The sequence below is a fragment of the Engraulis encrasicolus genome, chromosome 16 (assembly GCF_034702125.1).
Source record: "Engraulis encrasicolus isolate BLACKSEA-1 chromosome 16, IST_EnEncr_1.0, whole genome shotgun sequence".
In the NCBI taxonomy this organism is placed as follows: domain Eukaryota; kingdom Metazoa; phylum Chordata; class Actinopteri; order Clupeiformes; family Engraulidae; genus Engraulis; species Engraulis encrasicolus.
The window spans coordinates 6,423,443-6,447,832 of record NC_085872.1 but is presented as its reverse complement, the minus strand read 5'-3'; the positions used below and the strand labels follow the sequence as shown (position 1 = coordinate 6,447,832).

The window sequence follows — 24,390 nt, the reverse complement described above, 5'->3', positions numbered from 1 at the left end:
CATTACATTGTTTATATCGGGAGGGGGGGCCTAATCAGATGACTTTGTCCTGGACCGTGGCGTGGGGTTACTGTGTATGCAACCAGAGGTATGGCGAGAGGGAGGAAGGGAGAAAGGGAGGTTCAGAGAGAAGCAGAGGGATGGGATGAGATGAGATGGGATGGGATGGGATGGGATGGGATGGGATGGGATGAGATGGGGGTGCTACACATTCAGTCACTGTTACACACACACGCGTGCATGCACACGACCATACATGTACATCCGGCATATATATTTTCTAACCACACATCTATGCATACACACACACACACACATACACACACACACACACACACACACACACACACACACACACACACACACACGCACACGCACACACCTCACAATCTGAAAAAAACCATACAGAGACATAAGCAACACACCAGCAGCAGTATCCTACCTTACAGGCACATGAGCGCCGCCGCTAAAGCTAAAGCTAATCTTGCGGGCTGGGCGGCCATGTCTCTCCACAGTAACCTTGAGGCATCCGGCAGGAGCCAGAGATGGAGAAGCAGCAGCAGCAGCCTCCCATCTGGAGCTGGCACACAGTACACACTCAAAACAGCAGCTGCTGTCTGTCTCCCATCTTAAAACATGTGGACACACACACACACACACACACACATATACACACACACACTAACACCCACAAACATGCATGCACGCAAACACACACACACACACACACACACACACACACACACACACACACACACACTCGCGTGCACTCACAAGCATGCGCATACACACTTGCATACACATACAGCATACACACACCCACAAACATGCATGCATGCACACACACAGACACAGACACAGACACAGACACAGACACAGACACAGACACAGACACAGACACAGACACAGACACAGACACAGACACACACACACACACACACACACACACACACACACACACACACACACACACACACACACACACACGTGCACTCACAAGCATGTGCATACACACTTGCATACACATACAAAATACATCCACACATGCATGCACACAGACACACACACACACACTCAATGCACGCGCGCACACACTCAGCATGGACACACACTCCTGCAGTGTATCCTAGTATGCGTCAGGCTGCCAGCAGAAAGATCAAACGCTTTCACCACTATTGCATCAGGGTCTTTTTTCCATAGGAATAGATAAAAGATTTGAAGCAGCCACATCACACAACATGCCTCTTTGAGTGTAGTATGCGAGCGAACCCCCTTCTTGGCAGCAAGCTGTAAGCCTCAGGTGAAAAAAGACTTCTCTCTACAGCAAGCGCCTTCTTAGCATCTAACCTTGGAAGTGAACCTAACCTTCCAGGCACTTGCATATTGACCAGTCAAACCATGTTGCCATACATACATACATACATTCATACATACATACATATGGTCGGCTGCAAGGCTGTGCCACAGTAGCATAGCCGGTCTCTTCGTGTGTAAACTGAGCTGAAGCCATGCCGCCCTAGGTGCGTGTGTGTGTGCGTGTGTGTGCATGTGCGTGTGCGTGTGTGCACATGCGGCTCATAGATAGCTGCCAATACGCCCTTTTCCCCCCGCCCAGTGTTTCTCCAGTGTTTTAGACTCATCACCCGGCCCCCTCCCTGCATTCTCATGTCATTTCTGACCCTGGCTCCAATCTTGAATCCCCACCACTACATTTATAATCATTAAAAGTGAACAGTTTTCCACCACTGCCTGCCTTCAAAATCTCAACGATTTTGCTACTCGTGTGTTGGCAGGCACTGTATGGAAGCAGGTCCGCTAGCCAGCTAACTAGCAGCCTGGTCAAATCCCCAGTCCCAGGGGAGGAGTTTAGCTTGTCCCTGGGTGCTGGTGGTGGTGGTGGATTGAAGGCGGAGAGTCATTGTTGTGGGGTGGAGAGTTTGTGATGGCGGTGGGGGTGTTGTGTGCATAGATGTGTATAGAAGTCTTCTATACACATCTATGGTTGTGTGTAGCTCATGCCTGGATGGTGGAATGGAGGGAAAGGTGGAGGTAGAAGGTGTGAGGTTGGAGGGTTGGGGAAGCATTGTGGGTTTAGGGAGGGATGAGAAGGAGGAATAGGGGTATAGAGGTGCTCTGGACACCAGTGCTTGGTGCTGCTGCGGGTGGATTGGGGTATTGAGGCTGCGTGTGTGTGTGGGGGGGGGAGCAACGGAGTGGAGGGAGGAATGGTGGCGTGGGTCAGCCACGTCAACGGGGGGACAAATGGGTATGCTGTCCCGGGCCCAGCAAGAGAGGGGGCCCAGAATTGGGTCCCCATTACATTGTTTATATCGGGAGGGGGGGGCCTAATCAGATGACTTTGTCCTGTACCGTGGCGTGGGGTTACTGTGTATGCAACCAGAGTTATGGCGAGAGGGAGGAAGGGAGAAAGGGAGGTTCAGAGAGAAGCGGAGGGATGGGATGGGATGGGATGGGATGAGATGGGATGGGGGTGCTGTGGATGGGAGCAGCGGCCATGAGTGGAGGGAGGAGTAGGAGGGCCGTAGGGATGCTGCGGATACAAGCGGCTGGTGCGGGAGCAAGCGGCTGGTGCGGGTGCGTGAGAGGGTGATGGTGCCAGAGAGGCTGGCTGGGCCTCTGCGCCTCACTGCCTCTTTGTGTAAAGCTCTGGGTCCACCGCTTGCTCTCCCCCTTCCCCTGCTCTCCTCTCGGCTGCTCGCACTGCAGTGCTGGGGACCCACAGGCACAGGAATGCAGCCCGTCCGGCCCCCTTCCCCCCTACCTACTAATCCTCCTCCTACTACTCCTCCTCCTCTTCTGCCCCCCCCCCTCTCCCCTATCTCTTGCTCTCTTCCTCCATTTTTCTTTCTCTAGTATCCTCTCTTTTTTCACTTTCACTTTCAATTGCACTTTCTACATTTCTCTCTCTCTCTCTCTCTCTCTATCTCTCTCTCTCTCTCTCTCTCTCTCTCTCTCTCTCTCTCTCTCTCTCTCTCTCTCTCTCTCTCCCTCCTGCCTCCACACCACTCTCTCCTCCCAGACATGCATCACAAAGCCCGGTGGGCTGGGGCCTCCCTCCTCCCTCCTCCCCCTCCGTGGCCACTGTGTGTGGGCATCAGGCTCTGGCTGTTTAGCAGGATTTTGAAAATGTGCGAGATGTCTGAGTGACAAACCCTCCACTCCTCTGTGTGTGTGTGTGTGTGTGTGTGTGTGTGTGTGTGTGTGTGTGTGTGTGTGTGTGTGTGTGTGTGTGTGTGTGTGTGTGTGTGTGTGTGTGTGTGTGTGTGTGTGTGTGTGTGTGTGTGTGTGTGTGTGTGTGTGTGTGTGTGTGTGTGTGTGTGCGTGTGTGTGCGTGTGTGTATGTACAGACGTGTGTGGAGAGGCCAGGGAGAGGCCAGGGAGATGCCATCGGTATCCCTGATGTTGCTGTATGACAGCATGGCATTTTCATTCATTGTAGACTGGGAGACGCGCTGGCAAAACCACTCATTGTAAACATTTTGGTATTGCTTTGCTTTAAAAAAATTAAAAAAATTAAAATCAGTCAAGTATTGATTCAGTTCTCTCCAATTCAATGATCAAAATTTGTGAACACTTCTTTGTTTCTGTATGTCAAATATTAGTCGTTACCAAATAAAATAAGAAAAACGTGTGTGTCTTTTTGTCTTGTCTCTCATCACCAATATTGGTCCTTACCAAATGAAATGACCAAAATCTCTCTCTCTCTCTCTCTCTCTCTCTCTCTCTCTCTCTCTCTCTCTCTCTCCCTCGTTTCCGCAGCTGTCGAAGTTGCGTGTGCGCCTGGAGCGGGCGGAGGCCGAGCGGGCGGAGTTGGCGGAGGAGCTGACGCGGGAGCGCGAGGCCCGGGAGCGTCTCCAGCTCACCATCACGCAGCTCCAGCAGCAGATGGCTCGTACCTCCACCCTCGCCTCCTCTAACGCCAACACCATCACCTCCTCCCCAAGCCACAGCCACACGCCCCCGCCCTCAAACACCCCGACCCCCACACAGGCCTCCCCCTCCTCCCCCTCGCTCGTCCCGGAGGTGTAAGGGACCACCACCACCAATGCACCACCACCCAGCAGAGACAGACACGACAGCACTGCTGCTGTCCCAGTGAAAGGCCAGTTCCACCACCGATAAACGCACCGCCATCTTCACCTTGGCTCGACCTTCTACCCGCCTGGCCTGACCTTTTTTTCACCTCCGTGTTCAAGTTTCCTTCTACTTGCTCCTTCCCCAAACCCCCGGAGCCTGTGGGACAACCAGGCCACCGAGTCACAGGAGTCGAGTAAAAAAAAAACACACACACACGTGTAAACACACACACACACGTGTCCTACGAGGAGGATCTGAGCTTTTTGTAAGAGACCTGATGTGTGACTTGACGTTTAATACATTCTCTGCGTTTTCCCTGATGGTTTTCCAACGTTAATCCTGTTTTTCGGGGTGGGGAGGGGGTGAGGTTGTTTGTTTTTATTGTTTTTTTTATTTAATATATCTCAAACAGGATCCCTTTCCACAGTTCTCTTCCTGTTTGCTGTCTACCTGGCCCTTCCTTATTGTTTTAACTGCCTGTCTTTTGTCCACAATATTTAAGAGAGTTTTTATTTGCCCCCACTGTGTTTCAATTTCACCTTTGTTGGTGTATATTTATAGTTTTGGCTGGCGAAACCCGCTTTGCCAACACCAGGAGGTCATTTGAAAGAACTTGCACCTCCCTCCTCCTACACACCCCACCCCCACCCCTCTCCCCAGTCCACCCTACACACATCTATTTGGACTTTGGATGTGATCCACAGCAACCCGCCCGGACTGAATGAGAGGGAGTGTTGGCGCCGCTGAAAGACTGAACTCTCGTCCTGTGCTGGCTAGGAGGGGGCCTCTGGAGAGAGAGAGAGAGAGAGAGAGAGAGCCCTGGCCTGAGAGACCCTGTACTCTGGTTATGCTTTCCAGCCCCCTTCTGCCACAGCGAGTTCACAGGACTCCCTCCCTGCCTGAAGAACCCATTTCCAGCCACAGGGCCCCCCACCAGCGGAAGCAGAGAACTGCATGGATAGTCGTTTTGTTTTGTTTTCCGTTTTCTCTAAAATAATCAATTGGCAGTTTTATTTTATTTAATTTTTTTGTTTGCTTCAAATTCTGTGTTGAGGAAGGGGAGTGGAGGACAGTAAGCCGTGAAGGAGTGCGTATGGTACAGGATGTTTGAGATCCCTCTCTTCCTCCTCCTCCTCCTCCTCCTCTTCCTTGGTAACTCTGACCAGTGGAGCCAACTTTAGGGGAAAGTATTTGATCTCTTCAGCGGGCTGCCTACACTTCTTTCCTTCTTTCCTTCCTCCAGTGTCGTCTGTAGCGCTTATGCGAACATGGCTTTCTCCCCTCCACTGCCTGCCTTCTCCCCTGTAGGCCTCACAGAATAGGAAATGAATTTTCTTTTTTTTTCTTTTTTAAAATCTGAAGGGGGGAGGAATCATGAGGTCCTCCCATGTTAAAGCTGTTGCCGAGCAGCAAGGAGGGATGTGCTTGCATGCCACCAAGTGGACACTGTGGTGTAAGACACCCAGCTGCACCCTTTAATGTTTTTTGTTTTTTTCATTTCTATGTATTAATTGGTAAAGTTATTCAAGTTTGACTTTTTCAAGCTTTATTTTAAATTACAGCACCTCTGAAACAAACCTGCAAAAATGGATTCAGTATCTCAGTTTACGTCTAGAAGTTCCCCAGCATTATGTGTAGGCTAGAGAGCGCATGCATGGTTTGGGCCAAGACATGTGGCCTGGTAGTGATTGAGAACAGTACTTGGGAAGGCAGGGCTTGGTTGATTGGCTTATTGATTGATTATTGATTGAGGATGAAAGCACTGTGAATTGGAGGTGGACATGGAGTAGATACTTTTTTATAGATTATTTGGACGCCATACCTAAGTTTTTGTTTATTGGTAACCCATTTTAGGTAAAGTTCATAATGAGATCAATGATGTAAAGAAATCTGGGATGTAAAGAATCTAATTGCTATTAAAGTAAATTAATTGTAGACATCACCACCACCACCTCCACCCTTGAATTTAACTTTGGCTTTGACCATCCAGCGTGGCATGTTGGCATATCCGTGTTTGCTCGGCACTCGTTTGTTAACTGGTCTACTTGTTTACTTGCTTGTCTGTTTGTTAAGTTTGTCCAGTGCTGTGAGTGAGGCGGGGGGAATGGGGGTATTTTGTATGTGGTAGGGAAGGCATGTGAGGGCAGGATATAAAGGGGGTGCAGTGGGTCTAAGGGCTGACAATCCCAACCCACATGCATCACATGACACACACATACACACATATACACACACACTTGTAAATAACCTTATAAGATAGTTTGTCTGGCCCAAGCCTTTCTGAATAGTGCCCAGGGTGTTTCTCTGGCAGGGAGGTAAGAAGACGTGAACTCTGTCTTCTTTACCATCATTGTCACACGTTGAAGAAAAAAAGAAAACAAGTGAAAGAGAAAAAAAAAGAATACAAAGAATTTATTGATCAAAACTATGCTGTAAATGGATGCTTTTTTTTGTTCTATAACTTTCCTTGAAATTATTCAGAAATTATTTAATGTATTCACTAATAAAGATTTATATTCATCTTGTATATACAGTACATAGTAGTCCTTAATATATATTAACTGTTATATGAAGAAATCTTCTAAAGGCTATATGGACTGAATCGGAGGCAAAATGCAAAACACTGCAGCTCTTTGTTGGTGGTCATCTTTTTTGCATTTATACTGAAACTAAGAATAACTTTTGTATTTGTGGATGGGACCCATTCTGGGGCTGTGACAATGAGTAACATTGCTGCTGTACCTTGCCCTCCAAATCTGATGACTTCTTTTGTATTTGTGATTTCATATCTAGATTTACAGTTTTTGTTTTTCATTGTTTTTCTTTTGAAAAAAAAATATTTTCCAAAAAAAAATCAGAATTTTGTCATGGCCATTTTGGGAGATTTTAAAAAATACAAGGTTTTCAACACACTTTTTAAACTCTGAAGTCTGTGATGCCACACCAGGCCATGTGCAGCCTTCAGAGATCTTGGCTGATGACACACAAACACAAACGGTATGCCTCAATAAGACACACATACACATTCACACACACACACACACACACACACACACACACACACACACACACACACACACACACACACACCTCTGAGTCGACCCTGCACAAAGATTTCAAATCTGCTAATTGAAGCGTGAAAGGTGTGTGAGAGAGGAGGAAGTGAAAGAGAGTGTGAGAGGCAGACTGTGCTTGCATACGTGTGTATGGGCTCTCCACGCTGATGGCCTGTGTGTTATGCTGTACATAGACAGGTGGGGAACACGCCTCTTCCACCAGCTCCTACTCCAGCGTAGCTCAGAAGCTAAACACATTGTCAGTATGTGCTGAAGCAAGTGCAGAACAATCAGTATTATCTCTTTTTTTTATTATTTTTTATGATTACCTCGGTCAAGAAAAAAAATGCTGTTTTCTAATGTGTTGAAATATCTGTATTTCTGGAGCTTTCTAGACCATTTGATTTTGTCAATGCTGTGGAACATTGTGTGAACTGCAATTCCTTTATATATATATATTCATATATATATATGATGGGGTGGGGGTTGGGATACGAGGATGCTGTGCATTTGTATAGTCAGGTATCTGAGTATGCAGCCTGGTGGTGGGCATAGCTGTCAAGTGTCTGATGAAGAATGGTACAAATTCTCTCTTACACGTATCCACGAGTCCACTCAGCCACTGACACTCGCTCTGTGACTTTCTGACCACTCTCACTTGTGAAGGATGTTACTGAGCAAAAAAAAGAGTTTTTTTTGTTTTTGTCTGTTGAAATCAACATCCCTTTCCTTGTTCCCACACGCACAGACGCGAGTACATACACACTTTGATACATGTCCCCGTGTGGTTGTCACGCAATTGTACCTCACAGCATAGCTCAGTCTTTCACATCCACCCCCTCACATAATATTTTTTTTTCTATATAAATATAAATAATAAGAAGGCATGGATGTGACGCTTGCTCCAAACTGTGGCGGCAGTGAACTTTTTTTTTGTTTTAAATTTATTACCATTGTTTTACTATCATTTCTTTGTGAAAGACAACCAGTTGCTCTAAAAATAACATTGACATATTCCTTTTTTATATAGAAAAAAAACAAGAAAAAATACTTTTGTTTAAAACATTTGATGGGGACAAAAAAAGCAATTCTGAAAATGCAGTGTCTGTGTGGCCATTGCATACCATGTTGCCAATTCTGCGGTGTGATACGAAGTTTGCTCTTGCATGAAATGAGACACTGTTCTCCTACCTCATGTTGTGATATTAAAAATGTTTTATAAGCAGATGACGCATCTCTAACCATTTATCATAATTGATATTTACTAGCAAAATACGTACCTGTACAATGCTTTTAGCTAATACCTCAGTTGTATCTAGTGTTTTGTTTATTTTCCAAATTTCAGACCTTGTATATATCTCTTGTATAGACATTGAACTTGGATTAAATTCAAGTAAAGTTCTGTAGTGTCAAGCTTGTGGTGTCATTGATCTTTTTTTCCTTTCATTTGAATTACATCAGGGGAGTATTCCAACTCCAACAATATAATTAAGTGATAGTTAACCTGCATGGATATCTGTTAATAGATGGCTCACGTATGTCATTTAGTTTAAAAAAATATGGACTCTTGGCTCTTATTTAGCCTAGATGATTTACCACTCAACCTGGATTACTCATCAGATTCTCTGCATAGCCTACTCCCCAGCTGTTCATGTCAGCTTCCGATGTACCTAGTAGATGTACATGTGACAATACAACGTGACATTACATTTGCAACGGTAAACGTGTTTCAGTTTTCCGAAAGCAACTGCAGTGTTCTGCGCTGTCACACGGACCAGAAGACGCACACATGCGTTTGGCCCAGAGCTGTAGGTCTGTATCAGGTCGTAGCCTATAGTGCAGAAATTCTATGACTGTCATTACATCCCTATTTATTTTTGGACTAGCAGGGGCCTAGACAACATCATAATACAGCTCCAGGCCACTTTATTAGAATAGCATGAAAAAGTTAATTTATTTCCATAATTCCATCAATAATGTTAAACTGTCATGGATTATAGATTCATGGTAGCCTAGAAATCTAGACGCCCCTAGAGGCCGCAAATTGAATTTGCTCCCGGGCACAGCTTAGCTGTAGGGGTTTGGCGCGGCCAGGCTAGATTCATGGCCCAGTTTTTTAACTATTCCAATCATTAAATTGTTTATTTTTACATATTTTGGTCTTCCAGCTCAAAAAACCCATGAATTGGGGAATTCGCATCATTAGAATATTGTAATAAAATCACAATTTTCTTCATCAAAATTCAGGTCACATCAAATCAGTTGAAATTTGGTACTTTCTACATAACATGCAATGTTCAATACTTGGTTAGGACTCTCTCTGTCTTCATAACGGCCATGATGTGTTTAACATTGAAGTCAATGGCAGAAACTGTGCATGGGAGTTATGAAAGCCCAGATAGGCCTATCCTTGATGCTTTGCTGTCAGCTGTTCTTGTTTGTTGACCTGGTGTCCCACACTTCACTCTTCAATATACCCGTAGATTTCCATGCTACATTTTGGCGCTAACTCACCAGTTCAATTCTAAATCACCAGAAATGAAACCCCATTGAAAATGAATGGGGTTTTATTTCTGGTGAGTTAAACTGATTTTATTACAATATTCTAATGATGCGAATTCCCCAATTCATGGGTTTTTTGAGCTGGAAGGCCAAAATATGTAAAAAGAAAAAAATGAATGATTTGAGATGTTAAACAATTGGGCCATGAATCTACAATCCATGACAGTTTAACATTATTGATGGAATTATGGAATTAAATCAACTTTTTCATGCTATTCTAATAAAGTGCCCTGGAGCTGTATATGAACACAACAACGAGAAGAGAATGACTTGTGGGATCAAATCAAATTAAATTTTATTTGTAGCCTATTGAACATTTTATATTTACATAGGCCTAGACTCAATGCGCTTCAACACTTTATTGATTTCCCAAAAATAATGATAATGTGTGCTAAAATATGTGCTATCTTTTTGTGCCATTGTTATGTCCCCTACGCAAGCACACACACTACATAGGCAGTGGCATAATCATGACTAATACCAACGTAATTAAGGATATGTCTGCCCACTATGGAAAGGAGTATTAATAAGATTGAAAACACGGCAGATGACTTTCGATATCATCTTGTCACAATTCTGCAATTTTTAACTTTTGGCCAATCAAGGGCCCCCTGGCAGGTATGGGGCCCTAGGCTGCTGCCATATCTAGCCTGCGCATTGATTTGGCCCAGCCTATCTGAACTGATCAGTAAAATGTAAGTCAGTGTGCATCAATTTTGGGGGTATCTACACTTGTGTCTCTTATCGAATTGGGCCAATTTAATAGCAAACATGTTTTTTTCACCAGAAGTGGGCCTGATTACTGAAACTTCAAGTAGCCTAGGCGTAGGCCTACTACCCCAATTTTTGAAACAATGTGCCTAAATAGTTCAGAGCTTCAACAAAACTTCATTCACAATGTGCGCGCTGATGTGTTCAGTCTTGCGCTCCATCAAAATATGCATATTAACCTTACAGGTGCACTGTGTGTAATAGTAGGGTGACCAGGCGTCCCCGGACATGTCCTACTTTTGAGACCTAAAAAAATGTCCGGGGGGAATTTCAGAAATATCCGGGATTTTGTTGGACTGCCTGAAATATAGACCTAATTCATCTGCACTGTAATTTTCACTCCGTTCCATTTGACCCCACTCCAGGTTTCTCTCTACCGTAGGCCTACACAAATTAGTCACGCCCTTCTCATCAAATCTAGCCACTTCGCACCATGTGTCCGAAAGAAGTAGCCTAGGGGACTAGCCAGTGCGCCCCATATTACAAGCGAAAGCGCATCTGTCCGCCGGTTCGACGGACTGCAATGCCGATAGAAACACAAATGCACGTTCGGGGTGGAGTTGGGAAAAAAAATCCCGCGTGTGAAGCCAGGTATGAAGGTAATCTAACACAGGAGTATGCCTAGTAACACCACCAAATCCACCATTTAGGGAGGTATAAGTTTTGTTACACCTTGTCACAAGACTTAGCCTAAAAATTCTTTCATGATCTGACATTTCCAAGTTATTTGCAAAAGCAATTTCTCGGAGCTAGAAGGACTCATTCCTGAGTTAAGAAATTAAGCTTCTTCTTCATCAGCTTCTTCTTCTGTTTATTGCCTTTGCAGTTATTGATAACGCTGTATGGGTTATCTTATTAATGGTAGGTAAAACTTCAGTTCCTCTCTTAATGGCTGCAGTGCCCATTGCTAATCTCTGAGCACCATGCCACTACAAATAGCCTATCTAAATAGGCCTAATGGATGACAGTGGAGGGGTAAATTGTGAGGTGTCTTATAAACATATTAAGCCTAAAATGTAGCCTAATAGAACTTCATTATCAATTCAGTTGAAAACCACAAATGTTGTGTTTTTTATATTTAGTTTCCAATGGTATATAGCCTAATGCTGTTCATCTTTGTGGGGAATGGCTGAGATGGGCCTGGTGAATCTATTTTTAAAAACCTAATGCAGAAATTAGAATAGGCCTATGAAATTGAGCTGCATTGTTATGCTGTTAAGCTACTCCAATAGCCTATAGGTGTTAGGCCTACTATCTAGGATTGTAACAAAGGCACACTCTGCATCATATGATCACACAAATTATGTGATAGGCCTGTAGGCGTAACTGAAGAGATTTTAATTGTCATTTATGGTAGACAAATGAATGTGTATGCCAAAAAGTTTGAGTGGCTTTTAAACAAATGACCATTTTGGATGCGTTGATACTTTATAGGCCTACTATCATACCTCATACCCATACTTTCATACCTGTAGATACACCGATGACCCCCCCCAAAAAAGTGTCCTCCTTTTTGCAAATCCAAATCTGGTCACCCTATGTAATAGCCTATGTTTAGGCCTAGTAGTTCATTACCAGAATTCACGCTGTCCATTCACAAATTTTCCCTTTTTAACAAACACTTACCACAACCATTAAATGAATTCTAAGTACCGGTAGGCATATTCATTGGGCCTATGACTGGGAAATTTGCATTTTAGCCTACATGAAAAGGGGATCTTCTCCATGGTCCGCCATTTTGACTTTCCAGTATGGGCATTTTTAGCTGCAAAAGGTATACTGTCCTTTGGTCATTCTAAATACTGGATTATCATTTAATAATATTCATGAACATATACAATTTGGCAATAGGCAGCAGTGTCAATGAGCAGCAGAGTTGCAATTCCCACCCACCCACAACACTGCTCTTTACTCCAGCGAGACTGGATTTTTTATTATTATTATTTATTTCATCCGGTTTCGTTCTGTTGAGGGACGTTTAGTTTTTCTGTGCTGTTATAATACAAGTAATAGCCTTTGGTTATAGCCCTTGGTTAATGTCTAGTAGCCTAGGCCTAGTGTTAAGTAGTCCCATGGCATGTCGTTGCCGGGGAGCAGAGATGGGGCCGTGCAAACACAATAAAGGACAGGGAATGACCAAGACAGTCGCTAAAAGACGTCATGTTCAACAAGAGAACATTTCTGATTCACAGTTACTTGTGTTGCTCGTGGGCGTCTCGTCTTCTGTTTCAGATTCATATTTTGAAAAGTATGACGCACCGTTAGGCCTACAGGTAGCCTAGGCCTATGTGTGTGGACCAATTCACTGCTGCTGTGCAGTTACGCACCGAACGCAATGATGCGCGGATATTAAAACTGGAAAATCGCGTGTGGTGGTCACAGACAAAGATGATCCCTAGACAGTGCCGATATGTTTGTGTCAGATAAGATTGCCTGACGCACAGACAACAATTAGCAGCCAGGCCACACGACACTAAAGCTGTCATATTTAAAAACGTGACAAGGTAGTTTTTATTGTTAACAATAGTCAAGCCAATAGAATCGTCTTGCTATTCATTGACGCGGTCTTTTTCCGTGGAGGCTAGGTAGGTCTACCATCAAGTCGCCAAAAAATGTCGATTAGGCCTATCGGCTGCATCGGACGATCGTGATGCGTTTCCCCTCAGTCTCCAAATGAATGATTGAAAAAAAAATCATCTGGCCCTCGCACTGCCAGTGCTGCTTAAGCCAAAATATGGACATTTTTTCCCACCACGTTAATGTTAATCGGCCATCATAATTAAATAGGCCTGTTTGGTGTTGCCACAACCGAAATGCAATGTATGATTTATATGTCAATGAATCTACTGTGCTTTCACAATATAGAGTGTAAACAATACGTTTTATAATGTACACTTGCTTCCAGCATTGTTTGAAAATTCCAGCTCCAAATACCCTATCTAGCTGTACCAGGGCCGTGGAATCCTCGCGCCCCTCGGGGAGGCAGATGAATGGTGGACGTCATAATCCCTCATAACTTCTATAAGTGTCATAATGTCCAGGGGGACTATGTAAACTGCCGCAAATCTCACCACAGCATCATTTCACAGAAGACAGCCAACGAGTACAGGTCAGTGTCAATGCCTCCCATGTGTGTGTCTTTGTCCGTGCGCGAGGGTGCACGACACGGGGTAGTGGGGGCGGTGGTGGCGGTGGTGGCGGGGGTAACTTAGTCCTGGGCCCTGTGTGTGTGTATGTGTGCAGGGAAGCCAACAGGAGGCCACAGGGGTCATTTATCATGGGCCCAGGGAGAGAGGGGGCCCAGAATTGGGTTCTAGTTACATTTTATGGGGGCCCTTAGATGACTTTGTCCTGGGCCCAGCCAGAGCTGTCAGCGGCCCTGTGTGTGTGTGTGTGTGTGTGTGTGTGTGTGTGTGTGCTCTTGTTTTAGCTGTGATATTGTGCAATTAATATAAATACATGTTGTTGTTGTTGTGAAATTGGCAGCGTTGATTTTTTGTTTTTGTTTTGTTTGGCTGTTTGGAAGGGGGGGGGGGTGCAGTGGTGTGTGTGTTTGCAAACTGTTGGCTGTGTGTATGTGTATCTCTAACCTGACACTCATTTTGTTTACAGTGTGTGTTTATAAGACGTCAATACAGACATTTCTTGTGTGTCGTCCTGCCGGCTTCTACGGAAGCCCGACATGGACATCTCAGCGGGAGTGCCATCCCGTGTCCAAATGGCATCCACAATCTCTGGAGGGTGAGTAACCAATTACTGTATAACCTAGTCAAGTTTTAAGAAGGCGACACATTTGGTATACATGAATTGCAAAATCTGCCCTCTAGAGGTTAATTTGTGGATCAGAGAAAGTTCCAGGTTCCAGGTTCAAGTTCAGTGGTGTAGTCTACGTAGAACGCGGGTATACGGAGTATACCCACTTCTAAATTTCAGGGATTTCAGTATACCCACTTAAAATTGATTGATCCATTGTTTTGAATAGCACAAATATATACAGTATACCCACTTTAAAAAAATCCCAAATATACAGTATACCCACTTCAAAAAAGTAGACTACACCACTGTTCAAGTTCCATATGTGTGCGTGTGTGTACGTGTGTGTGTGTGTGTGTGTGTGCATACACGCGTGCCTGCACAAAGAGGGATTACAGTGTTCACATGGGTTGTAATTAGAGATGCACCGGATCCAAGATCCGGTTCCGGATCCGGCAGGATAATAGAGTTTTTCACAGGATCCGGATCCGGTTCCAGGATCCAGGATCCGGTAGCCGAGACTTTTCAGTCAAAATAGTTTGAGCCAATGTGATAAAAATGGCCCGCGTGTGCGAGTAGGCTATGTGTTTCAATCCTTTCGTAGGATCCGGTATCCGGTTCCGGATCCGGCAGGATCTTAAGCAGTGGATCCGGTATCCGGCAGGATCCTAAAAATCAGGATCCGGTGCATCTCTAGTTGTAATGTAGCCTACTATTGCGTGCACATGCGCACTCCCGTGTGTGCTCGCATGTGTGCCTGTACAAAGTGGGACTACAGTGTCCACATGATGGGTTATAATCAGGGGTCTAAATTAACACCAGCCAACTGGCCAAATACTGGTGCAATTTCAGTTTGACTGGTAGAAAAGACCAACTTACTAGCCATGTTCAAGTCAAGTCAAGTCGGTTTTATTGTCAATTTCTTTACATGCGCTGGTCATACAAAGAATTCAAATTACGTTACTTGCCCATGCAGACAGACATAAACTCTAGACCAGTGGTTCTCAACCTTTTTTGAACAAACACCCCCTGGACCTCATCCTTAGCCTCCCAAAGCCCGCTTGACTTCATCCTAAGCCTGCCAACGCCCCCTTACTATTAAACAATGTAAATGGACTAATACCCCCAAGGGCAACTAAGCACTGCTTCCTCTCAACTGTATCCTTCTCAATGCCCCCCTAGGGCTCCCAAACGCCCCGTGGGGGGCTGTACCGCCCCCATTGAGAATCACTACTCTAGACTCTAGGTGTGGACATAGAAAATTAGACATAGACAGTATTCATACATTATGCCTAGAGAATCCCATTAGTGGTCCCATTAGTGAGTGTGTGTTTTACTAGTAAGATTAACATCTACTAGCCATTTTGGCTAGTGATGAAAGAGGAGCCCTGGTTGTAATGTACTCTGTGTGTGTGTGTGTGTGTGTGTGTGTGTGTGTGTGTGTGTGTGTGTGTGTGTGTGTGTGTGTGTGTGTGTGTGTGTGTGTGTCTGCAGAGAGCCAGGTAGCTGGAAGGAGTTAGAGCAGCAGCGTCTGCAGCTGCAGAAGAGGGTGGAGGATAATGACAGGAGAACGCTGGAGCTGCAGAACGCTCTCAATGCCCTAAATAGGAGGACTCTGAACCAGCATGAGGAGAGGAGGACCAGAGGAGCTCCTACAAACCCAGTTACACAGGTAGAGAGGAAGGAGGCAGGAGAAACAACCTCCAGGGCCCAGCAGAAGGAGAGCAGTGCAGGAGTACAGATCAGTGCGACTCCGAAGGAGGAAGGGAGAGCAGGAGAGAGCGCATCGCCGCAGGATGATGTAGTAACTGTGTATAGGTATGTATCATTCACTAGACATGTCATATAAAGAAAAGTGAAGAAATGCAATCAATATGTTATGAGTAGCAGGCAAAGTTTGGGCAGAAATTCAGTTCTAGATGAAGCCAGTAGTTTTGATATAACTGTCTGGGTCAGGCATTAGGCCTATCTGTGTGTGTGTGTGTGTGTGTGTGTGTGTGTGTGTGTGTGTGTGTGTGTGTGTGTGTGTGTGTGTGTGTGTGTGTGTGTGTGTGTGTGTGTGTGTGTGTGCTTGTGAAGGGGGTGTCTTAGTAGGTAGATTCAGGTAACGGTAGTTTAGTTACAATCAGGCACGCTCAAACTCAGGAAATTAGTAGTTGTCTTTGGTGTCTTTTCTACACCATTACACATTGTTCAGTACACCAGTGTTCACTACACTAACTGTCTCGTTTTACATTAACAGGCTCTGCCAAAATTGCATAAGGAGACTGCTTCAGGAAGAAAGGGGACAATTCCAGAAGCTCTTGCAGAAACAGCAAACAATGTTCAAGGTAGAGGATGTACTGTAATTTTTAGTAGGTTATTTTCAGAATGTATGACTTAGAAATATACACTTTCCATAGACGAATAGGTGCCTTCTCCATGTTCACCATTTTGAATTAAACTTCGGCTTTTTTCGCACACCTCAGCTGGCAGGTGCGTCGGAGATGGCACCATGGGTCACTCAGCAATAGTTTAAAAAACTCCCGCACACTGACCATTTAGCTGTTCTTTCTTTAATAAACGACGTTTCGGTACTAGACCTTCATCAGGCAATCACCATTCACCATTTTGAATTACCAGTCACTCATAGATATATTTGGCGTTAAGCGTTATTGTACTTTTATCAGACCAGTAAATATGAATTTATCATTTATTTCTATATTCATGAAAAGATCAAATGTGTGACTGGGCAGCAAACATTTGGAAAATAGATGACTAAAATTACATACTGTTTACCTTTAAAGGAGCTGCTGAGGGAGGAGAGGGAAACTCTGCTTAAACTGTTTGATGAGGAAAGGACACAGCTTATGAAGGAGATGAAAACAGCATGGGAAAATGGACAACACCAAGGAGTGAAGATAGTGTTTAGGAGGTCAGAAAAAAGCAGTGTGAACAACACAGACAGTGACACAGACTTGAGCAAGGACTGGTTTGATGAGGAAGAAAAGAAAATAATCGTAGAGGCAGAGAGGAAGCTCAAGGCGCTGAAGGAGAGAAGGTACAGAAAGCAAGAGGAGGGTAAAATAATCGAGGAAGAAGGCAAGGTGATGAGGCAACATATCATTGAAGGAGAAAATGAGGAGGAAGTGGCAGCTGGACGGACAGAGAGAGAGAAACCAAAGGCCCTCGTCAAAGACCTGGAGGACATAAAGCAACAGGAAGAGATCAGAACAGAAGAGCTCCAAGAAGCAGTGATGGAGTTTGTGAGGAGGAAGACTGAGCAACTCGACAAGAACACCGAAAGTGAATCTGATTCGAACGAAGAGTATGTTGCAGAGGAAGAAAAGCAAATAATCTTGGAAGCAGAGAGCAAACTCAAGGCAGAGGAGGCGAGGAAAGAAGCGGAAGAGAGGGAAATAAGTGAGGAAAAAGTCAAGGAGAGGACGCTTGATATGGCCGAAGAACTGAAGAGCGACACAGACTCTGACGCAGAGGAGTCCTTGTTCAGTGAAGAGGACACAAATGTACTTCTGCATACACTTGACGAAATGGATAAGACAAAGAAAGAAGATGAAGGATTCAGGAAGATCACTGAGGAAGAGAATGAGGAGGTGGCCAGTGAATGCAAGGACAAAGAGCAACCCCAGGTCCCTATCAAAGACCTGGAGAAGAGAAAACATCAGGAAGAGATCAGAGAAGAAGAGCTCAAAAAAGCGGCAATGGAGTTTGTGAGGAGGAAGACACAGGACACAGAGGACACAGAAAGTGAAAGTGATTCAGACGAGGACTATTTTGATGAGGAGGAAAAGTTAATGATGCTAGAGGCAGAGCGCAAACTTAAGGCAGAGGAGGAGAGGAAAGAACTGGAGGAGAGGGAAATAAGTGAGGAAAAAGCCGAGAGGACGCTTGATATGGCCGAAGAACTGAAGAGTGACACAGACGCTGACTCTGAGGAGTTCTTGTTTGGTGATGAGGAGACAGATATGATTTTGCAGTCGCTCGGTGGGCTTGGTGAGATGGATAAGACAAAGAATGAAGATGTAGAGTTCAGGAAGATCACTGAGGAAGAGAATAAGGAAGTGGCCAGTGAATGCAAGGACAAAGAAAAACCAAAGGCCCTTATCCAAGACCTGGAGGACAAACAGCAACAGGAAGAGATCAGAAAAGAGGAGCTCCGAAAAGCGGCAATGGAGTTTGTGAAGAGAAAGACTGAGCCAGCTGACGAGTACACAGAAAGTGAAAGTGATTCGGACGAAGACTATTTTGACGACGAGGAAAAGCAAATCATCTTAGAGGCAGAGCGCAAACTCAAGGCAATAAGGGAAATAAGTGAAGAAAAAATCAAGGAGAGGACGTTTGATATGACCGAAGAACTGAAGAGTGACATAGACTCGGACTCGGAGGAGTCCTTGTTTGGTGATGAGGAGACAGATATGATTTTGCAGTCACTTGACGAGATGGATAAGACGAAGAAGGAAGCTGTATTTAAGAAGATCACTGAGGAAGAGAATGAGGAGGTGGTCAGTGAATGCAAGGACGAAGAGCAACCCCAGATCCCTATCAAAGACCTGGAAAAGAGAAAGTCTGGCAAGGAAACAGTTAACTTCACTCCTGTTGACATCAAGAGAATAGAAAGAGAGGAGAAAGACAGAGACAACAGCAACAACAACAACAACAACAACAAGGAAGAGAGCAAGACAGATGAGAATCCAAAAGAGCAGATCCAGAAAGTGGCCATGAAGTTCACTGAAGAACTGAACAGAGACACAAGCTTGGACTCGGAGGAGTCCTTGTTCAGTGATGAGGACACAGATATTCTGCAGACAAAGAAGGAAGATGTAGGATTCAGGAAGATTTCTGAGGAAGAAAATGAGGAGGTGGCCAGTGAATGCAAGGATAAAGAGAAGCCAAAGGTCCTCATCCAAGACCTGGAGGACAAACAGCAACAGGAAGAGATCAGAAAAGAAGAGCTCCGAAAAGCGGCGATGGAGTTTGTGAAGAGGAAGACTGAGCCAGCTGACGAGTACACAGAAAGTGAAAGTGATTCGGACGAAGATTATTTTGACGAGGAGGAAAGGCAAATGATCCTAGAGGTAGAGAGCAAACTTAAGGCAGAGAAGGAAAGAAAAGAACACAAGGGGAGGAAAGTAGATGAGGAAAAAGCCAAGGAGAGGATGTTTGTTATGGCCGAAGAACTGAAGAGTGACACAGACGCTGACTCGGAGTCCTTGTTTGGTGATGAGGAGACAGATATGATTTTGCAGTCGCTTGGCGGGCTTGGCGAGATGGATAAGACAAAGAATGAAGATGTAGAGTTCAGGAAGATCACTGAGGAAGGCAATAAGGAAGTGGCCAGTGAATGCAAGGACAAAGAAAAACCAAAGGCCCTTATCCAAGACCTGGAGGTCAAACAGCAACAGGAAGTGATCAGAAAAGAGGAGCTCCGAAAAGCGGCGATGGAGTTTGTGAGGAGGAAGACTGAGCCAGCTGATGAGTACACAGAAAGTGAAAGTGATTCGGACGAAGACTATTTTGACGAAGAGGAAAGGCAAATGATCCTAGAGGCAGAGAGCAAACTTAAGGCAGAGAAGGAAAGAAAAGAACACAAGGAGAGGAAAATAGATGAGGAAAAAGCCAAGGAGAGGACACTTGACACGTCCGAAGAACTGAAGAGTCACACAGACTCGGACTCGGAGGAGTCCTTGTTCGGTGATGAGGACACAGATGTGATTTTGCAGTCGCTTAAGATGGATAAGACAAAGAAGGAAGATGTAGGATTGAGGAAGATCACTGAGGAAGAGATCAGAAAAGAGGAGCTCCAAAAAGCGGCGATGGAGTTCGTGAGGAGGAAGACTAAGCCAGCTGATGAGGACACAGACAGTGAAAGTGATTCAGACGAGGACTATTTTGACGAGGAGGAAAAGTTAATGATCATAGAGGCAGAGCGCAAACTTAAGGCAGAGGAGGAGAGGAAAGAACTGGAGGAGAGGGAAATAAGTGAGGAAAAAGCCGAGAGGATGCTTGATATGGCCGAAGAACTGAAGAGTGACACAGACGCTGACTCGGAGGAGTTCTTGTTCAGTGATGAGATGGATAAGACAAAGAAGGAAGATGAGTTCAGGAAGATCACTGTGGAAGAGAATAAGCAAGTGGCCAGTGAATGCAAGGACAAAGAAAAACCAAAGGCCCTTATCAAAGACCTGGAGGAGCTAAATGAAGAGGAAGAGATCAGAAAAGAAGAACTCCGAAAAGTGGCTATGGAATTTGTGAGGAGGAAGACTGAGGAAGCTGACGAGGACACAGAAAGTGAAAGTGATTCGGACGAGGACTATTTTGATGAGGAGGAAAAGCTAATGGTCTTTGAGGCAGAGAGCAAACTTAAGGCGGAGAGGGAGAGCAGACAACTGAAAGAACTGGAGGAGAAGAAAATGTGCTTGGAAAAAGCCAAGGGGAAAACTGTTGATATGGCCAAAGAACTGAGGGATCAGAAAGTGTTCATGGCGATGGAAGGTGAAAAGACAGTCGCAATCAGAGCCATGTGTAAAGAGCAGGAGTGCCCGGAGACAGGCTTTGATTCAGAGAATGACACAGGCTCGGATTCGGAGGAGTTCTTGTTCAGTGATGACGACACAGATATGATCTTGAGGTCGCTTGATGATATGGACAAGAGAAAGAAGGACGATTCAGGATTCAGGAAGAGGGGCATGGAGCAGACAGTGTAGGACTGACAGAGAGGGAAATGATGGATGTATGAGACATGGACAGAAGCAGATGGACAAAATCAAGAAGAGGCTGTAACTGAACACATACATTTATTTTCTTAACATATCATAAATATAGATATACAATAAATGCATCAAAAATATGCATTCACAATATTTTATTAAAATGTATTCAATAAATATGTTCCTGGCATGCAAAAAATGTTTCCTCATTTCTCTTCCTTGAGCTGTCTAGTCATTGATAGTCATATAGATGGATCCCTATACTTATAGGCCCTATATTTCATTAAAAAATTAAGCTTGGTGTGCTCGGGCTATGAGTCCATGCATGTTAGTTTCTATATACTTTTTCTTCATACTTCTTGTCCATCTGGCTCGCCAGGCAAAAATGGGTCAGGAAGAAGGCCTGGAATCCTACCACAGCTATATAAAAGGGGGGAATGGATAAAAATTACACCAAGTTCTCAGCTGTTAAATCCAGTTGAGAACGCTTTTTTGTACTCCAAGCAATTTTAATTCCACTTGAAATAACAAAAATATACCGACTTGTCTGTTAAACCCAGAAAGCTTTCTTGTCCTCCAAACACAATCTAATTCCACTTGATCTGCGGCACATGAACAGCTGCTGAAATGGTTAAGAAAAAGTTCCAGAGCAATTTGACCAGGAAGCCACAAAGATTTTATTATTATTATTACAAACATTGACAGCAGTCAACAGAAAAGCAATGCTGTAGCCAAAAGCTTTTACAGTTTCATCATAACCTTAATTAATGGCCTGCATCGTCTCTGTGATGCTTAAAAGCCACTCGGGAATACTGTCTGTCTGTGCCTTATAAGATTATGAAGATCATGTTGACATGCGTAGTGGTCTGGCACTCGTCTCTGGAGTGTGTCACACATCACTGTAAACAGCAGACACCTGGGGGCAGTAAAGCGCTGGAAAGGAGTGCTATCCGCATCTCATATTTACACTGAAGTAGGCCTATCAGTTGGACTTGCTCTGTTAAAATTGTTCTGAAAAAGAGAGGCTGGGTCTCACGGAAAGCTGTTCCACTCATGTATGAGAAAGAAGTCCTGGAATGCTATGAAGTATGCACTAGGACCATATAAAGGGCAAAACTGGGTCTTGGAGTTTTCACAACTCTCCCTTTATATGGCTCTGGTATTTAATGGTCCAGTGTAGGGCATGGGGTAAAAGGCAGGAAGGCTTAACTTCCTTGATTTCAGGAAACTGTCCAGGATAAGGTCATTTGATCATTACCGGCAGCATTGTCTGTAATATAATGCCCTATCACATCTTCAGCATTTGTTGAATGCTGAACATTTAAAGACAATTTTCAGCAAGTTTCAACATGCTGTTGTGTTCCTCTCACTTGCCAGTTGCTAAGGATGCAATTTGCATCATGCAACATTCTTTGGGATGATATTTGGTGTATGTTCAGGTGTTCCAAACAATATGTAAACAAAGCCATGCTCCCATCATCCAGCATATCAGAAAGAGCTGGACAAAAAATATAATGTCTGTGTCCTTCCTAGTGGGAAGTGAAGGATAGTGTGAGGTACAGTACCAGCTTGTTGAAATCGGCCAGAATTGTCCTTTGAGATGCTGTCATTCTCTGATCTGATGCCTGTTGCATGGCACACCAATGAGAGAATGAAGTAAGTGCAGAGGCACTTTAGTCCTGGCATACATAGAGGACAGGGCGCCGGGATGAATTTTAAAGTAGTGGTGCGTTTTTTTTTCCTTGATTCTTTATTTCTTAAAAATATTACTGCTACTTCACTCCGCTCTTTTGCCTGCAGTAAAAGTTGAGGAAGCCTCTTTTAGGTAGCCCAAAAGTGGGGATGCGAATGCACCACTGCAAGCCTCTTTCCGGCACCTATGGAGAACGTTATCCTGTGTCAAGGCAGCTGTGGTGTTTTGTGATTGACTTTAAAAAACATCAACTTCTCAAGCAATCTTTTGAGCATGAGCAGTCCACCACAGTTGAAGGTGAAGATTGCGCACATCCCAGGAAAAGGTGCAGGGCAAAGGCTGACAAAGACTAATTTTCGGAGTGAGGAGTCCGCACACTCGAAATCCCGTTTTGTTGTTTGTTGTGTTTTGTTTTGTTTTTTTTGTTTTTTGGGTGGGTTCTGACAGGCCAGGTCACTTCTCAGCTTGTGTTTGTAGAAAATCTGATAAAGACTGATGAAGTTAAAAACGTAATCCAGCCATGAAATAAAAAAAGAACCCAACAAAAATGTATTCTGAGTGCGCAGACTCTTCACTCCGAAAATGACATGAGCAGTTGACAGCCATTATTACTACAGTACGTAGCTTCAGCATAATAGGGCCTGTGCAAACAGCATTCGCTATGTCGCACCGCCCTCAGCAAAGGTTAGCTCCCACTGGCAAAAGCCATCAGTAAGTTTTGAGATCTTATTTGCCTTTAAGTGCCGGTAATGGGCGCAGAGGCACACGCTAATCAGGAAACTGTTGAGGAAACACAGCCAGAGGACATTCATCGCCAAGTGAGAAGGCACGTCAGTCCTGAAAACCAGAACAGCAACCACCAGTATTAGGAAAGCAGCCCAGGTCTTTGTGAACACGGTGAGAGCATGTCCCACAATGCCTATCCTCGAGTGTTCGCCACGATGACGAAACCTCTGCCTCAAGGGCCTAGCACTCCTCTTGCTGTCTTTCTCCTCTACGCTGTACGCAGAGTCGGCGTGTCCTCCCTGCATCAGCTTGCCGTACAGGGTAACGCACGCCACGGTCACCAGCAGGCCTATAGCGATCAGGGAATGCGCCGTGCCGTTGTGCGCCTTGCAGCTCCCCAGGAGCAGGTGAGGTGAATCATCCAGCGCTGGCTGGAGGGCGCCGGGCCCCAGAAACACGTACACCACAGACGAGGCCCACAGCATGCCCGCACAGGCCACATGGCCCAGCCTCCAGTCCCCAGCTCGCCCCTTGCCCTTGCCATTGCCTGTCACCCTCTCCTGCCCCACTGTTGGCCCCAACGGTGCGGGCAGCAGCGCCGACGGCGGCAGCTGCAGCGGAGGAGGAGGAGGAGACGTCAAGTGATCCAGAGCTGCTGCGAACAGCACGGGCCAGTGCAACGTGCTGTACATGCAGCCCATGACCTGCGCCAGTAGGCACACGTGGTGCTGCGTGAGGCGCACGCCCAGCAGCATGAAGTCCTGGAGGCCATAGATAGCGATGGTGGTGGCAGCGAACAGCGAGTCCACCAGGGCTAGGGACACGCAGAAGGTGCCCATGAAGGTGCCGGCAAGGTGGGCCCTCTGGACCAGCACCAGGGACCAGTTCAGCAGCGACATGACGCCCTGGTAGAGCAGCAGGAATGGGATCGAGAGGTCCATGCCTTGCCTGCTGATGCCCTGCTGTTGCTGCTGTTGCTGCTGCTGCTGCTGCTGCTGCTGCTGTTAATGCTGCTGCTGCTGTT

General features: G+C 45.2%; 3 protein-coding genes across 3 annotated transcripts in view; 2 read left to right on the top strand and 1 right to left on the bottom strand.

Moving 5' to 3' along the window:
• The window catches only part of skila (SKI-like proto-oncogene a), a 66,133-nt gene extending 57,566 nt beyond the window's left edge, over positions 1–8,567 (top strand). Inside the window, exon 8 of the mRNA XM_063218445.1 lies at positions 3,781–8,567. Coding sequence (XP_063074515.1) covers positions 3,781–4,050 — 270 coding nt within the window. The 3' untranslated portion in view covers positions 4,051–8,567. The remainder of the gene's footprint in view (positions 1–3,780) is intronic.
• Positions 8,568–14,100: 5,533 nt separating this feature from the next.
• LOC134465040 (golgin subfamily A member 6-like protein 24) lies at positions 14,101–21,140 on the top strand. Its single transcript, XM_063218442.1, has 4 exons — positions 14,101–14,228; positions 15,735–16,058; positions 16,483–16,570; positions 17,027–21,140. The coding sequence occupies exons 1-4, from the start codon at positions 14,170–14,172 to the stop codon at positions 20,942–20,944; spliced, it is 4,389 nt and encodes a 1,462-aa protein (XP_063074512.1). The 5' UTR covers positions 14,101–14,169; the 3' UTR covers positions 20,945–21,140.
• Positions 21,141–23,294: 2,154 nt separating this feature from the next.
• Positions 23,295–24,320, bottom strand: gpr160 (G protein-coupled receptor 160). Its single transcript, XM_063218443.1, has one exon. The coding sequence runs from the start codon at positions 24,305–24,307 to the stop codon at positions 23,300–23,302; it is 1,008 nt and encodes a 335-aa protein (XP_063074513.1). The 5' UTR covers positions 24,308–24,320; the 3' UTR covers positions 23,295–23,299.
• Positions 24,321–24,390: the final 70 nt, after the last annotated feature.

Coding starts and splice junctions, on each gene's coding strand:
- LOC134465040 (XM_063218442.1), top strand. CDS start 14,170: ATGGACATCTCAGCGGGAGTGCCATCCCGTGTCCAAATGGCATCCACA. Junction 14,229..15,734: donor GCATCCACAATCTCTGGAGG/GTGAGTAACCAA, acceptor GTGTGTCTGCAG/AGAGCCAGGTAGCTGGAAGG. Junction 16,571..17,026: donor AACAGCAAACAATGTTCAAG/GTAGAGGATGTA, acceptor TTACCTTTAAAG/GAGCTGCTGAGGGAGGAGAG.
- gpr160 (XM_063218443.1), bottom strand. CDS start 24,307: ATGGACCTCTCGATCCCATTCCTGCTGCTCTACCAGGGCGTCATGTCG.